The 15,928-nt window shown below is 40.8% G+C and overlaps 1 protein-coding gene across 7 annotated transcripts in view; it reads left to right on the top strand.

The window, feature by feature from the left end:
* FSTL4 (follistatin like 4) overlaps positions 1-15,349 on the top strand; it is a 235,153-nt gene extending 219,804 nt beyond the window's left edge. For all 7 annotated transcript variants that reach the window (XM_042790338.1, XM_042790335.1, XM_042790336.1 and 4 more), the window contains 5 exons: positions 1,245-1,363; positions 4,849-4,998; positions 5,598-5,705; positions 8,780-8,889; positions 12,001-15,349. In XM_042790338.1, the coding sequence (XP_042646272.1) occupies positions 1,245-1,363; positions 4,849-4,998; positions 5,598-5,705; positions 8,780-8,889; positions 12,001-12,703 (1,190 nt within the window). In that variant the 3' untranslated portion in view covers positions 12,704-15,349. The remainder of the gene's footprint in view (positions 1-1,244; positions 1,364-4,848; positions 4,999-5,597; positions 5,706-8,779; positions 8,890-12,000) is intronic.
* Positions 15,350-15,928: the final 579 nt, after the last annotated feature.

The following is a 15,928-nucleotide window of genomic DNA, read 5'->3' as shown; positions in this document are numbered from 1 at the left end:
AAAAAACCCTTCTAGCCTTAATAAATACTATGTATTTTGCAAAATTTTCCAAAAGTGTATTTATTCAAATTATACATGTTTTTACTGTGAAGTTTTCGTATGAAGATATTAGACCTCAATCCTGCAAACACTTAAGAGATGTGAGAAACTCTGTAGATGTGAGCAGTGTTTAGAGCTGCCACCGCAGGAGCAGATGAGAGAATTGTAATGCTGAACGTTGTTCAGATCTGTAGAACAAAGACCTTATTTCTCCATGGGTAAAATGTAATTAATTAGAAATTACAAATTATCACATCACCATATCGTTGGCAGATAAGTACACTATCAACATCACTGGGGGTGACAGTGGTCATTGCAAACACATACTGGTGGTGGTATGAAAAAATTAAATGATGCTTGGATCTTTCTAACTAGAGTGTTTGAAAAGATCCTGAATATTTCTTACAGATGCTCGATACGGCAATTGCATGTAGCTGAAGAACAACTAAATTATCAGTGTCTTAAGGCATTTCTGCATGACTGAAATGATAAAATGCAATCTCCTAACAGCAAAGCAATGACAGACATCCAGTTTCCCAAATCTCCTGGAATGCCCCAGTTGGATAAATGAGTGCTATTGCAATGCTGAACTGTACATTCGTGAATTACAGTTTGCAAGATTTCAAAAATGTATTTGTTTTGGTGGCTATGGTTAGTTCATCAAAATAATTTTAAGAAAATAGAGAAATATATATATTTTCATTCATAGAACAGATGTTAAACACTCCTGTTTTGCATCACAGTTGCAAGAAACCAAGTTATCTATAACAAAACAGCCTTCAGGTTCATTTTAACTGAAGCTTCTCTCTCAGTTCTCAAATTATTAGTAAGCTATTTTTAATGAAAATAGAAAAAACAAAGTCATAATCTGAGGGAGTTAGCAATGCAATACAGGGGCTTCTTGTAATCAAATCACACTTTGGTATTTATGCAGAAAACCTGCAGGTAATTATTTGTGTACAACCGCCACCACCAAGGCAATGCATTTTGGAATGTGTCTGTACCTCTTCACTCCTTGAAGCCCTCGTTGTGACATGAAATTTGATTTTGTGAATGCACCGACTGCATCTGACCATGACCAACTTCTCTGTAAGGCAGATTTTGTTTGTTGGGGGAGGAGGGAGAGTTCTTAAAAAAAAGTCCTAACAGCTATGGATACAAACCAAAAAAAAAATCCTACTCCTTTTCCTTTGTCCCCCTTCAAGGCCTGAGTGTTGGGAATATGTTCTATGTCTTTTCTGATGATGGGATCACAGTCCTGCAGCCAAATGAATGTGAAATCCGGAGACACATCAGGCCCGAAGAGAGGATTTTCACAAGTTATGTAAGTCTTAAACCTGGCAGCTACAGCTGAGAGCTAGGAGACCTTCTCTGAATCTTCTCAAGGGTTGTTATTGCTAAAGGACCCATTTGCTACAGTGATGGTGGAGCTTGGTGAGCTTCATGTGGCATCCCTGAGGTATATCATCTCCTCTTGAAAATTAAGGGAACCATGTATGTTACTAGTCTGACATGGAGAATTACTGACACGCTGCAGACTAGTTATTTTGTCAAAATGTCAGCAAAGACTTTCACTTGTGCTGTTTGACCTAGTTACATATCCATACCCAAAAGCTGTAGCTGGGCTGTAGGGAAAGTACAAAAGTCAGTAGCAGAGAGATGCACATCACACACTGGGGCTAACTGGCCCCTTTTACTGCTGGCTCCATAGGCAATAGAGTGGGCTACTTTCTGCCCTTCGGAAATATTTTCCCAGGTTAAACCACAGCAGAGAGGTGAGTAACAATGCGTGGAAGATGGTTGTGCCATCCTGGTCCCCTACATCTTCTGCTGCTGAACCAGAGACCCACGCCATCCTTGTTTGCTGTCTGGCATTTTCTGCCAGCGCTGAGTTTACCTGACCCTTGCTTTAGAAAATCATAAGGAAAATTTGTTCAGGTGTCAGTGTACGTCAAGCACTGGCTCGTGCACAGAGGTGCTCGACGTGGCAAGTGGGATAACATGTGCCTGGAGGCCCTGTGAGGCCAGTGTTTTCAGTGACCTGTGTTGTGTACTCTTGGGTGGTAACACACATCATATATATGCTCATGAAACTATCAAATCTCATAAAATACAGGTGCTGAAATACATCCCCAAATGCTTTCTTAGTCACTCGTTTATTTAGGTTTCTTGTAAAGGCTCAATTTACAGGGAAAACTGAGAATGTGGCTTCCTTCTGAAGAAAAGGACTCAGCCTTGCTTTCAGTTTGGGGAGGAATAAAAGGGGAGAATCACTATCATGAGCCCTGCAGTCTGCGTCAGGCTCTGCTGCCATGGGTCAGGATCTTCTTGTGAGTCTGTATGCAGTATTTTTTAAATCTCAATAAATTTGTGGTTGATACTGGGGTTTTTTTCACTGAGTTTTAATACGTCTGTGTGGAAATACAGACTGATGCTCACCCCAAGACTGGTCCTTAACATGGGCTTAATATTATTAAGCCACACTTGAGCTGTTGCTGCTCAAAGACAGAAATCTTGTGTTTCTTTTACAAAGAGCTGTAAATATTGAAGAGGTGGATCTGGAGAAACAGCTTGAAAAGAACAAAGGAGAGAGGGCACTTAAGGAAATAATGTCAGCACAGTGGTGGCCGTAAAAGGGATTTTTAACGTCATTACTTGGCTGCCTTTCAGAGAGACCTCTAAGGGTTTCCTACAGATATCATAGGGCCTTTTTCCTTGATACAGGGAGGATTGACTTTTTTTTTTCCTGCTTTTAGTTTCTTGAGTGTTTGTCACATAGACAGTGACACCAGCCTGCAACTTTAGGAGGGTTTCTACAACAAAGATTTCTTCATTTATTATTAGAAGGCACAAAAGCAGGTAGAGCAGCTGCAGCTGAGTGCTGTAGCAGAAAGGCCGGCGACCTTTCCTTGCTCCCGTTGGTTTGGGTGGATGCTGTGTTGTGAGAGCACAAGCCCCGCTGCACAGCCGAGGATGAGGGGGGCAGTTTGGAGGCTGACAGGTACTTGGCTGCTCAAACAGCTGCTGGAAACCCAAGGTTGAGCTCTTGTAGCATCTTTTAGCTTGCAGTAGTGTAGATCCCCAGCCCGGATCTGGAGGGCCATAAAGGAAAATGCAGCCAAACTGTTGAGTCTTGTGTCTTCAAGCCTTACGCGTTGTCGTGATTTAAACCCAGCCAGCAACCAAACACCACGCAGGCGCTCGCTCACCCTCCTCCCACCCTGGGGGCTGGGGGAGAGAATTGGAGGCGTAAAGGTAAGGAGACTCGTAGGTTGAGATAAAAACAATTTAATGATTGAAACTGAATAAAATTAAAATAGTAATCATAATAATAGTAGTAGGAATAGAATATACAAAGAAGTGATGCACAATACGAGTGCTCAGCACCCGCTGACTGATGCCCAGCCCATTCCCGGCTAGTGATCCCAGAGAAGGGAAAAATCCCACAGCCCCAGTCCTGGAAGAGGCTTTCAAGCCAGCTTTCACCTGTATACTGAGCATGACGTTGTAAGATATAGAATATTCTATTGGCCAGTTTGGGTCCATTGTTCTGGCTGTGCTCCCTCTCAGGTTCTTGTGTACCTCAGGACATGGGAAGTTGAAAAGTCCTGGATTTCTTAGCAACAACTAAAACCACCAGTGTGTTATCAACATTCTTCTCATACCAAATCCCGTGCTGAATCCAAAGCACAGCACTATTCTAGCTACTAAGAAGGGAAATGAGCTCTATCCCAGCCGAAGCCAGGACACACATGGTCTTCACCAAGGTACCTAGCCAACAGAGCAGTGCTGCTTTGAGGAGAAATCTTTTTATCTGTAATCATTGCTCTGATACAGACGTGGTGTTGGCATTGTTTTTTCTTGTACCTCCTCTTTCCTTGAACAAGCTCTGCTGTTCTAATCGCTTTCCCCTTTGGGATGTTGTGCCATTATTTAAAGTGACCCAGCTGTTGTACTGACAAGATTTAAAACCAACAGTTATGCTCACTGAAATATATACGTGTTCATTTAGTTTCACCCTCGTTTCCACACCACAGCCTGGTCTCACACAAATGCTCTTTCAAATAAAGCAACTCGACAGAAGGAAAAGCGATGAAGAGTAGCCAACATGCAGAGGCTTGCTGGTGAGATCACATGTGACTCCTCAAACTTAGGGTACCAGCAGGCTCCCACTAAAGCTAATACCAGTTTTGCACAGGACTCAGTGAGTGGAGGATCAGAGACAAAATGTGGCATCAGGCAGCTGTGACCAGGATCTGGTCCAAAGCAGCAGAATTTGGGGTTTTTTAACAGGGGAAGTTTCTGTGATGGAGCAATAGACTGTAGAACCCTACTTGGTTTGCTACTGTTTCCCTGAGCACAAGCATCTTAGAGTATACTTTCCTGAACTGAAAATTAAGACTTTATAAAAAATATAAAGCTGTGATTCTATTAATGTAAATCACTATTTTTTCAAAGCACAGGGTCGTATTTCTATTGCTGATAAATGCTGACAGCACTGCAAGTCTTGATGAACCACGGCGTACCTCAAAAGATAGATCCATAGTCTGTGTGGTTATTTAAATTCAGTGTGAGTTTGCAAGAGGTCCAGCTGTTTAATGTCACTGGGTAGAGCTAAGCTGCAGTATGCTACCTGATAAAATAATTATTTCAATTTTTCCAGGAAAGAAAGGGGAAAAAAATCATCCTAATGGAATCCCCATAGCATTTTTTTCTATGGTTTTCAATGCTAAGCTTCTTGCTGCTCTAGGCCCTGAACTTACAGAAATTAAACCTTTTCTCCTCTTCTTTTTTTTTTTTTTTTCTCAGGAAGAGATCTGTCCTAGAGTAGAAGATGAAGGCACTCAGTCCTGCCTCTGGGCTTCAGCGGTCAATGTCAGAGACAAGTACATTTATGTGACACAGCCTAAGCAGAACAGAGTAATGATAATTGATATCCAGACTCAGAAAGCTGTGCAGGTACTTACAAGGGGAATGCTTTATTCAGTGATGGTAAAAGACTTTGATATGGGACAAAAAAGTAGATCTTTGTGCAGTGGATCTGCTGACATCACTAAAAAGTTGGGCCTGTGTTGCTTTCACCCTTGGGGTCACACTGTTTGTAACCTCACTGGCAGGGAAAAAACTCCTTTACAGGCTGTTTATCATCATCTTGGGGCTGCATCTGCAGCCAGGCTTGCAGCTAGTGTGGTTAAACAACGCCAAAACGAATTTCTGACTTACGCTTACTGAGCTGCTGCCTGACCTTGGTTATAAGCAGGTTGGGAAGAATGAACTGGTGTGGGTATAATTCAAACAGCAATTGGCCACTGATCTACTGGCTATAAGTACCAGCATAAGATGGAGTGATGTCTAGCTGGAAAATGGCACCAAGCAGCCAGAGCTTTCTCTTGCTGGTGCTGCTGCTGATCCCCGGTTGATTTGAAGGTAATTGTGCAAAGCTGCACAAATGGGTGTAACAGGGGTACGTGGAAGGTCTGCAGGGAACTAATACAATATTTGTCATGTGCATTTGAGTCACTACATAAATACTTATCTCTGATTTTTTTTTTTTTAAGTCCTTGGATGTTGACCCGTTACCAACCAAATTACATTATGACAAGTCCCACGACCAAGTCTGGGTGCTTAGCTGGGGTGACATGAGGAAATCCTCACCAACGCTACAGGTGAGTCCTTACGTGCCTGAGCCTTTGCCCTTCCTTGCCTTGGCACCATCGGTAGCAAACTGGTGGCTGGTTGGCTGCAGGTAATTAACAACATTTAATGGTCTAGTTATAAAGCTGCTCTTTCACTTGCTTATCTAGTGTGTTTTATTCATCCCTCCTCTGACCATCCTCACATCTTTCTCCTGCTGTTTAATTTGTTTTTGAGCAATGACTGTGCCGTAGGCTGGCAGCAGGACTGCTTTCTTGCCAAGGTCTGTTTTTTTTTAAAGCTGATGACAGAGCCAAGTGCCATAAAGTCAAACAGCAAGGGCTGGCAGCTGACTGCGAGCAGTACGAGCCTGTGATGCTCCAAGTCATTTGTGCAGCCTGCGTGAGTGCAACTTCTTTTTAACTTGATTGAGGTCTAAAAGCAGTGGGTACCAGGAAGCCACGAAGAGCATACTTTGTGCATAGAAATCTGTTACTCTTCAAGTTATTGGTCGAGTTTCATTGGAGGTGCAAGTCAGGCCGAGCAACACATTGAAGGATAAGCCTAAGGTAGGGACTAAGTGTGTGGTCACTGCAGCACTGCAACTCATCCCTTACAACATTGCAATGACTTGCGAATTTTTCTGTCTGCAAAGAATTTGGCAGCATTGCATATAAAAGAAGCCTTAAAAGGTTAATGAATTGTACTGTGCCTCAAGATTATTAACTCTTTCAGGATTACTAGCCTAGCACCTTTGTTATGCATTGAGCAAAGCCACCCAGTTCTCCAGGTTGGTAAAGGCATTTATCTCTTCCTATATTCCACATAAGAGAACTCCAGGTTTTCTGCCAGTGGACTAAATAGCTACTTGTTTTCCTTAAACTCTTTTCGTCACTTGTCTCTCACAAGCCTTCAGCCTCCTTTTGAATGATGATGGAGCATAATGTGGTAGAATTGTTCATTTCATAGTAAAATGCATCTCTAGGGTATGAAAAAAGCATAAATGACAAAAGTAAAAGCTCAGGGACAAATTCAGTTATTGGGTGTCAGTGACTCCAGTGGAGGGGTGCCAGTGACGTCCCTGGGGCTGCTCGGCGCTCAGCACCATGAGACCCGCAGTGATACTGAGCTCTCTGAGGCACAGCAATGCACATAGGTTTGGACAACTAAATTGGCTTCCATTTCTGAATTGCCCAGGAGGATTCACTCTTCTGTTGATAGCACAGAAACACTAAGTGCAGCCATCTAATTGGGTGTTTTGCTATTACTGTATGTCGTATGACAGACTTGACACCAGGGGTGATTTGATCCATCCAGACATACCTTTCTCTAGTAATTGTCTCCTGCTGCCCAACCTTTCTGGAAACATGGATGTCGTGTGAATTCTCCCTTCTACCAGAAATGTTTACTTCTACGTCAACATTAAAGCATTCCCCAACAGGCAGAGAAGAAGGATGGCTGTGCTTTCTCACCTAAAAACCTACAAATCTGGAGGCTACATTAGTCATGGGGCTGTCCAAAGCTTTGATGGAGATGCTGCCCTGTGAAGGTGGGACGAGCCATCCCCACCAGCCACATGCTCCATCTGAGATAATGGCTGCAGCCTGCATGCTTTTGGCAATAAAGAATGGACCAGCAACTCAACATGGGCATTTTCAGGAAAAGACACCAGAAACAGAACAGGAGCAAATAAACGAAGGTTGCTGAGGCAATGCCACCAGCTTGTCTCACCTGGGAATGAGCAATTTCCTGTACAGGGCATAAGGAGACAAAATGGGCTCTCTTTACCCTTTCTGATTTAATTTCTTCCATCCAGCTGTGAGAGGTTTCTGTAATTAAAGGAGAGATGGCACAAGCATGTGATTATTAAGAAGAACACACCATCTGCACAGTTGGAAACTTGTTATAAGGCTCCAGCTCTCAGATAGTCCTTTTTGTTATCTTTATGAAGTGCTGTTACACATGTAGAGAATGAGATTAGCATCAGCATCAGCAGATCTTTCCTTTTTTCCAACCTTCTTTCCCAAAAGGTGAGCAGTGACTGATTTGGCAAAGTTTGTTCTTAAAACCTGCCGTGATTAGTTGCAGACAGGCAATAAAATATCTTTTTTAACAAAGATGCCACTGCAGAGGTTGATCTAAATTTCCACTCGTTCTTTGGAAGTCAGGGGATTATCAAACAGCCCATGCAGCCAACTAATGGGATGCTGTTGTTTAGCCATTACTGGCTTGTGGGGAGCAAACGTCTGGCCTTGTGAAAGCACTGTGCAGGAGTGGGCATCTTTCTTGAGCAATCTAATTGGAAGAAATCTAAATGGCACGACCAGAACAGCTGTCTGAACTAAACCTTGTAGGGTTTTAGCATTTCCTTAATGAATTATGTAGCTATAAATTCAAAGCAAGTACTGTTGCACATTAGAGCAGCAGAAGTTCCTGATGAATGGACTAAAGTCATCTTGAACCAAGGAAGCAATTTGAGTATTTAACATCTTAATTATTGAAAGCTTCTAATTCTCCTTTTCCGGAACGGTGGAGGAGCTGAGCTCCCGTGGCCATGGGGGTGTGGGCTGTGCTGGAGGACAGCACGGGGGGGCACAGCCAAAGGGCCTTTCTCTGCTCCTCCCTGAATTTTATATAGTGCGGTAGATGGCTGAACAGTTATTCTCCTTTGGAGTGGTAATTAACTGCTGTGGGTTAGTGTTTGATCCTTCAAAGTGGTAAATTATTGCTGTGCATTTAAGTGAGATTAATAAATATGACCATGAAATAAATGTTTATTTTAGACAGTGAGGAATAAATTATTATGGTCTTACTGTTGTCATACTGCTTCAGCTCCTGCATGACTGCTCTTTCTCGGGATATAAACTTCTTATGAAAGTCAAGTTATATACTTACCTTACAAATGTCAAGATTCAAATACTATTTGTTAGCACACCTTTTTCAAGACAGCTACACCAAACAATATTTTGAAGTCATTAATCAATTTGAGTCTATTACATCCCTAGGAAAAGCCACTCAGTACCGTGTGTAAGACTGTAATCTGTATTTACTTTTCTGCCTTACTCGCTGCTTTTCCTGTACTCAACCTTGTGTGTATTTATTGTAGGTAATACCAGAGGCAAGCGCAGGGGGGGATCAGCATGTTATCCGCACACCGTTTGAAGGAGTGGATGATTTTTTTATACCACCTACAAATCTTATTATTAATCACGTTAGGTAAGAGATGATCCTATCAAATAGCAACACTGACCATGCGGCTCTCCTCTAGTTGTCATCCTTCTAATAATACAGAACTTTACAAATGTGAATGAATGAATTCATGATTAAACTAACTACTCTTATCCCCATTTTCATGTGTGAAATGGAAAAATGGTTGAGCAAATTACCAATAGCTGTTCAACGAATCAATGAAACTGCAAGAAGCAAACCTGGACTTCACTTAGACCATGCACGGGCGTTCAAACCTCAGCTTGGTCAGCCTTGACTCCTTGCAGCAAAGTATGACACACTGCCCTGGCTTGCTTATGCCAGAAATTTGATGACCAGAAAGTTGCCCTTCCTGCCTCAAAAACAGCTTTATGGATCTGGGCAGAAACCTGTGTCAAAGATTTATTGCCTGAAGTGGTAAAAGTTTATTCTGCCTGTAGCATAAAGCATGGTTCTTCCATGTGTTTCCAACTTGTTCAAATATTGGATCTCTGTGTGAGGTTTACGGTTTGAGCAGCAAAATGGTATGCACTGCATATTAAAAAAAAACCCACCTCTATGAACCATCAGCTTTGAATGTTAATGTGATATAGTGGTTAATGAGATTGTATAACTAACATACTAATAACTTGGAGTAATACTGGCTGCTTCCCAGCAGGCACAGGAAGCCTCCCATTAACATTATCAAAATTGATGATAACTGCACAGCAATTTATACTTTTCTTGCCATGTTATAACGTAACAACTGTTTAACCATCTTCTGTCCCCAATATAGTTTAACTAAGTTAAGCACTCAAAAAATCATAATGTAACTCTGTACATTAATCTTAGGTTCCCTGCAGTGAACACTGAGAACAGGGGGGGGTCACACTTAAATGATTATGTGTTGAATCTGATCCAAAATAAATAACTTTGCTTCCTGAAACACGAAATAATGAGACATACTTCATGGCTGTCACTCTTAATTTTTCCCTACCTCATTTTTGCAGTTTGCATTCAAAATATCATTATGACTAATAGTAGTGCCAGGGGGCAGATGACTCTGCCGAATGTTAAAGCCTGAGATGAGAGGGTATGGTCTGGGTTCAAAGAGGAAAAGGTGGAACAATTACACTTTTTCTGGTTTTATTGTCTTCTTGCTTCAGTGTGATTAATTGGCTGTGTACAGATGATCTTCCAAAAGAAATATTAAATGTAGATAATTGTCTATAGTTTTCCATGTGCAAAGCAGAGAATGCTGTGCCTAATTTCCTATTTCATTTGTTCAGGGCCAGATCTTTGTCCATTTTTTCTCACCCTCAGCACAGAAAAATAATTGCTCACAGTCTAATGAGACTTACTGAGATCATGTTCTAAATTTTCCACTCAGAAACAATAAATGGCAATACCAGCATTTCCCAGGAAGGTGAATATTTAAGCAATCTCTTCCACGAGCCAAAAAATATTTGTGTGCAAATGTTCCTGAATATGTATTTCAGCAGCCTGTTATTTCAGATGGATATCTAGGAACGTATCCATTTTTATTAGTTCCCAGGGTAGATTGTTGTCTATTAAAACTCTCTAAGTGCAAGGTTTTCTTTGAGATTTCAGATCACAGATTTCATGCAAGCATTGCGCCTCTTCTGCAGCTGTGTGCACATAAAACACATTCTGACCCACTTTTTTAAATTAAAGTTTATGATAAGAGCCATTTTTTAACTTCTTCAGGCATTTAGCCAAGTATTAAGAAAGTGTTGGGAAAAAAAATGCTGTAAGGGAAGGCATTTTTTAAAGTGTTCTTAAAATGCATTCATCCAGGAGAAATACAAGTGTCATATCCAATTTCCCCACACACAGTGCACTCCGATTCTCCACTGCAGATATTTTCTGAAGTCTCTAATGGATTTGAGTGTAATGGGAAGATGAAAGGCTTAGCCCAGTGATTTTCATGGGATCATACACTACATTGGCTGGTTCTTTAGAAGTGAAATCATTGCCGAATGTCTCATTGAAAGATGGATTAAGAATAAGGAAATAGACCCAGTGTTTTAAGCAAAATATATACTATCTACACACAAGCACATTGTCCTCCACATTTCACAAAGCAGTTTTACATCTTTCGGGGAAGAGATACAAAACTAAGCACTCACTTCATTTCCTTCTGTCTGCATTGAATGGATGAAAAGATACTCGATGTAAAATTAGTTTTTGTAAGTCAGTATCAGTGACCTGTGAATCGAGGGGAACACAAACAGGCTGTTTCTATGGGCTCCCTCTCAAATTAAGCAGAAACCTTTCTTGGCTATTCTTGACCTTTTCTTGTCTTCAGCAAAGGTCAGATGTGCTGCAGCATATATCTTTTACAGAACATTTATTCTCTGCTCACTGTTGTCTGCCCTCTCTTGAGACAGAAAACAAAGACCCCTTTTCTTCAGTGCGCCCTGGCTGGTTATGTTCCTTGAGAAATGTTTTACACCTTCCTAGGGCTGGCGGGATGGTGCTTAACAAAGCCTGCTCTACACCTCAGCCTTGCCAGCTTCTGCAGTGGTCCCCAGGCTCCACGGGTAGCAAACACACATCACAGCTACCCTCTGGTGCTGTAATTTAAGAGATGAAGTTAGACATGGTCTTCACTCAGTGGTTATACATACAGCTCGAAGTTGCTCTCTGGCCCCAACCTGGCAACGATATGCTTTACTTTGAACAGTTTTCTATTTTGAGATTGAAGAAGTGTTGAGTATATATTGAATTACATCTCTCTAGACCTGAAACAGATTAAATGCAAAACTGGTCAACACTAGCCTACAAAACACCCAGGCCTCAATACTTGATATCGTTCCTATTGTAAATTGGTCTTCCCAATAAAAGGCTTGAGCTCTTGAAGATGTCATTCAAATACCCAGGCACATATTCAAGCTTCCAGGCTCAGGTTGCTAATTTTAACTGAAATATATCCCTCCTTTTAGCACATTTTAGAAGCACTGAAACAAGAGAGTTTTCTTACAGAAAAGAGACAGCATTATTGCACACGCTTCCGAAACCAACAGGATAGAGTTTCTCAATTCTGCTGACTTTTCGTCTTTTCTCAAGCATATCACCATGTCTCCAGAGATGACTTCAGTGTCATGTTTTCTATTTCAGGTTTGGCTTCATCTTTAACAAATCGAAATCCGCAGTTCACAAAATTGACCTGGAAACTGTGACCCACATCAAGACTATCAGCTTCAAAAACTATAGCTGCGTACCGCAGACCATGGCTTATACCCACCTGGGTGGTTACTTCTTTGTCCAGTGTAGGAGGAATAGGTTGGTGGCTGTGTCCCCGCAGCTCGTTATTGACAGTGTTACCGATGCTGTCATCGGCCCCAACAGCGACGTGTCGGGCACACCTTACATCTCACCGGACGGACGCTATTTGGTCAGTGCGGATGAAGACAGTGGCAGGATCAAAGTCCAGGCTCTAACTGTCCGAGGGGAAATCAACTTGATTTATGACTTACAAACAGATATACATGTATCTGATCTGACATTTCAACCCTCTTTCACTGAAGGCAATCAGTACTATATATATGCTACTTCACATTTGCAAACAGATGTGCTTTTTGTAGAGCTGTCAACGGGGAAAATGAATGTACTGAAGAATTTAAAGGACCCTATCACATCCAAAGACTGGCCCTGGAGCAACTACAACAGAATTATGAAAGACAGTGGATTATTTGGACAGTATCTCATTACACCAGCTAAAGATTCATTGTTTGTTATAAATGGGAGGCAAAATACGTTACGCTGTGAGGTTTCAGGTATAAGGAGGGGTAACACAGTGGTCTGGGTTGGAGAGGTATGAAAGGGCAAGAACAGTAGAGCCTTCAGTAGGCAAGTGCCAGTTGGACCTTTACACTGCAACAATTGAGCAGTAGCATTGTATATTTTTACACTGGGAGAAAAAAAAAAAAAAAAAGAAAAAACAAAAAAACCCTGTATAGGCTTCATGGTACAACACTGGTCTACTTGCAAGTTTTATAATATAAGGTATGCTCTGCTAATAGGAAGTGGTTTTGAAGGGATATTTTTTATTTAGGGGTATGATTTGTGGTTATGAGAAAAATGCTGGGAAGCGAATAATATCTCCACTGAGATATCGTATAAGCCACGAAACCTAGTGATTCTGTAGAACAAAACAGATTTTGAGTTTCCATACTGAAGAGATTTTATGTTATGTTCAAGTCATCAGTTTTCTTTCCTGTATACCTTGCCTGTTAGCTGTGCTGACTAACCCACTCCGACACAGAGAGGCTACAGAAGCAATGACAGCAGTTAAAATTCACCTTTGGGTGATGAGGGAAACTAAGCATCAGAGAGCAGTTTTCAACCCATAGAAACCTAGGAGAGCGATTTAATGAAAACTGATCAGTTTTCTCTGCAAGATGACTTTGAGAGGATTCACAAATGTGATTTCAGAAGGAAGGCATAACAGAAATAGTAACTGTCAGCTCGCTTTCTTCTGCGCTTAATTTTGCTCTTGGTAATACTGAAGGCAATGTTGTGATTGACCCCTCTTCTAATGCATATTTGTGTGATTGTATTTGAGAAATTTGGCATGAAATAACCAGGCCATTAGAGTGGGTAAAAGCCCCACTGAGGGCGGGATCAGAGTTTGTAAAAAATTTTGTTGGGAAGGGGGCATTAGGCTTTCAGCAGCTTGTGAGTGCGGTCAGCTTGGACACAATATGCAAAATCTGCTCTTCCAGGGCAGAGAATTAGTTACAGTTATTCCCATAGGAGGCAGCAACACTTCTAGAAACTGTTGGTTTCTCTCATTAAATATTTAGTAGCGCTGAAGTCACTTAGTTCTTCATAAAATAATAGCTACAATGACAGAGGGTATTTTTAATAGAAAACTCACTCATTTTCTAGTCATAGCCTTAATTTGCCTATTTCTTTTCAGACATCCTGGGAAACAGTTTTTCTTTGAGATTTTTTTTCTTCCCATTTATAGTACACTTGTTTATAGTCAATTATCTTTTAGTTATGGGCGAAGAGATTCATGTAAAACCAGCTGAATTACCCTGGAATGCAACAGCTGGTCTTGAGAAATTTCAGTTGAGTTCCCATAAAAATATAGAACCATTTGCACATTTGGAAGATATAAAAACTTTTCTAGTTGTGTTTTTGTAACTTTCTGCATCCATCGCCACAAAGCAATCAGGGCAAGAGCAGCTGTGGCTCTCAAAACGGTGCAAACCAGGTGAGCATCGCTGCCACCATGAATGGGCTCATCCAAGCAGTGGTACCTCACACAGTGCTTTGAAATTGTGGTCTTGAGGTGGGTGAAATCTCTTTCTGAAGGTCAACATCTGTTGCATCGGAGCCACCCATCGGCCTTTCGAAAGACCTGGCTTAATTCTGCAAATGACCTCGTTGCCCAGAGTTTGTATGAAAGCAGCTGCTGAGCGCATCCAGTGATATGTACTGGCACAGTGATTGTTTTCCAACACAGATGCTTAAAATCACCCATTTCACAATTCACACAGAGGGATTTTAGGTGAGAAGGATGCAGACTAACACTGGTAATTTTTGCTTTAAATGTTAAACTTTACCAAAAGAGTAGCATTTTAGCATGGCTGTAGACCTGAAGTAATTTAAACCATTTCGGTTCTATAGAGAATATATAAAAATCTGTTCAGACAGACGAAGAAGGGGAGCTGAATCCTATGAATTCATTAAACATGGAGTCCTTGAAGTTGCCCTTCAACACCCAGAGGCTGAAACCTACATTTCTTTTCACTTATGAGCCATAGGGGTTAGAAGAGACTATCCCATCATTGCAACACAGACATAGAAAACAGATTGGCATAGCCTTCCTTTAGCAATGCATGGTGTCCATGATTTTCTACTCATCTGGTTAGGAAACATACCCATGTCAAGGAAAGGAGAAGACCAGCTTTGTAAGTACCTTTAAATATGCACAACTCCTTTCTTGAACAAAGCTGTATCCATACATTGCAATCATCCTAAATGTGTTTTACCAAGGCCAGACACTGCTCTTGTGTTATCTTTTATGACTTCTTGAATATTTTATTATGCCTATGGTAAGTTTCCCTGTAGAGACGTTCATTGTGTCATAGATCAAGCAAATATTACTTTTTTAAGAATATTAAAAAAAAAAAAACTGTATATATCTGTTCAGGTAAATATTCTTGAGGCTGGTTTATATATAGGCTGTGAAAGATGTGTAACAGACCTCACTTCTTCCTGTTTGTCGCAAAATATTGGAATAGCGTTCACTTGAAAAATCCCACTTGGACCTTCCAAAGATGTTCCCTTTCTTCCCTCTTCAGCCCAAGTTCTGGTGATGTGTTTTCTAAATTATCCTAATGGTTATATATCATACTTAGAAAATGAAGTACAACTTAGATTGTCCACACTACTTGTGAACAGTTCCAATGACAGTCAAATCTGACATTAAAGTGCTGCACATTTGTTACTCTGATTTTACTTTTTTTATGACACAGATCTTTTATATATACTCAAAAAATGTTTCAGCTCATTTTTGCCTTTCAACTCTGTCAAAAAGAGACTACATTTCCTTGTTTGCAGTTTCTTTCCCACTCCCTTCGTGTTCTCCACTGATTCACAATTAATTCATAGCTAATAAATTAATTAATCACAGTGATTAATTGAAATGAATTTAAATTGAGTTAATGACCATTTAGTTATTCTGGATATTCTGACACTAGAATCATGGAAAAAATAGTCCCTGGTTGTCAGTAGGACTCTAGTCCCAAGATCAGATGCATTTTCTGTTCATTGCTGGGGTTAAACAGCAGTATAATGGAAATACTGTTTTGACTTAGTATTTCCCTCAGTATTTTCAATTTCTGAATGAGTGAGAGTTTTTACTTAACAACTTTAACTATGCATTTCGGTGACTATTTAGAAACCATCCACTGTTCTTTTAAATTGGAGAGAAAACTCACAAGTGCCTTAATTTGGAATCTGTGACAATAAGTAAGATATCCTTATCATCTAATGCTCCAATTTTTTTTTCTTTTTTTTTTACCACTGCAAA

This window comes from Tyto alba, unplaced genomic scaffold, assembly GCF_018691265.1.
Source record: "Tyto alba isolate M040663 unplaced genomic scaffold, T.alba_DEE_v4.0 Super-Scaffold_17, whole genome shotgun sequence".
Lineage (NCBI taxonomy): Eukaryota > Metazoa > Chordata > Aves > Strigiformes > Tytonidae > Tyto > Tyto alba.
The sequence above is the reverse complement of the archived record's forward strand: the minus strand, read 5'-3'. Positions and strand labels throughout refer to the sequence as shown.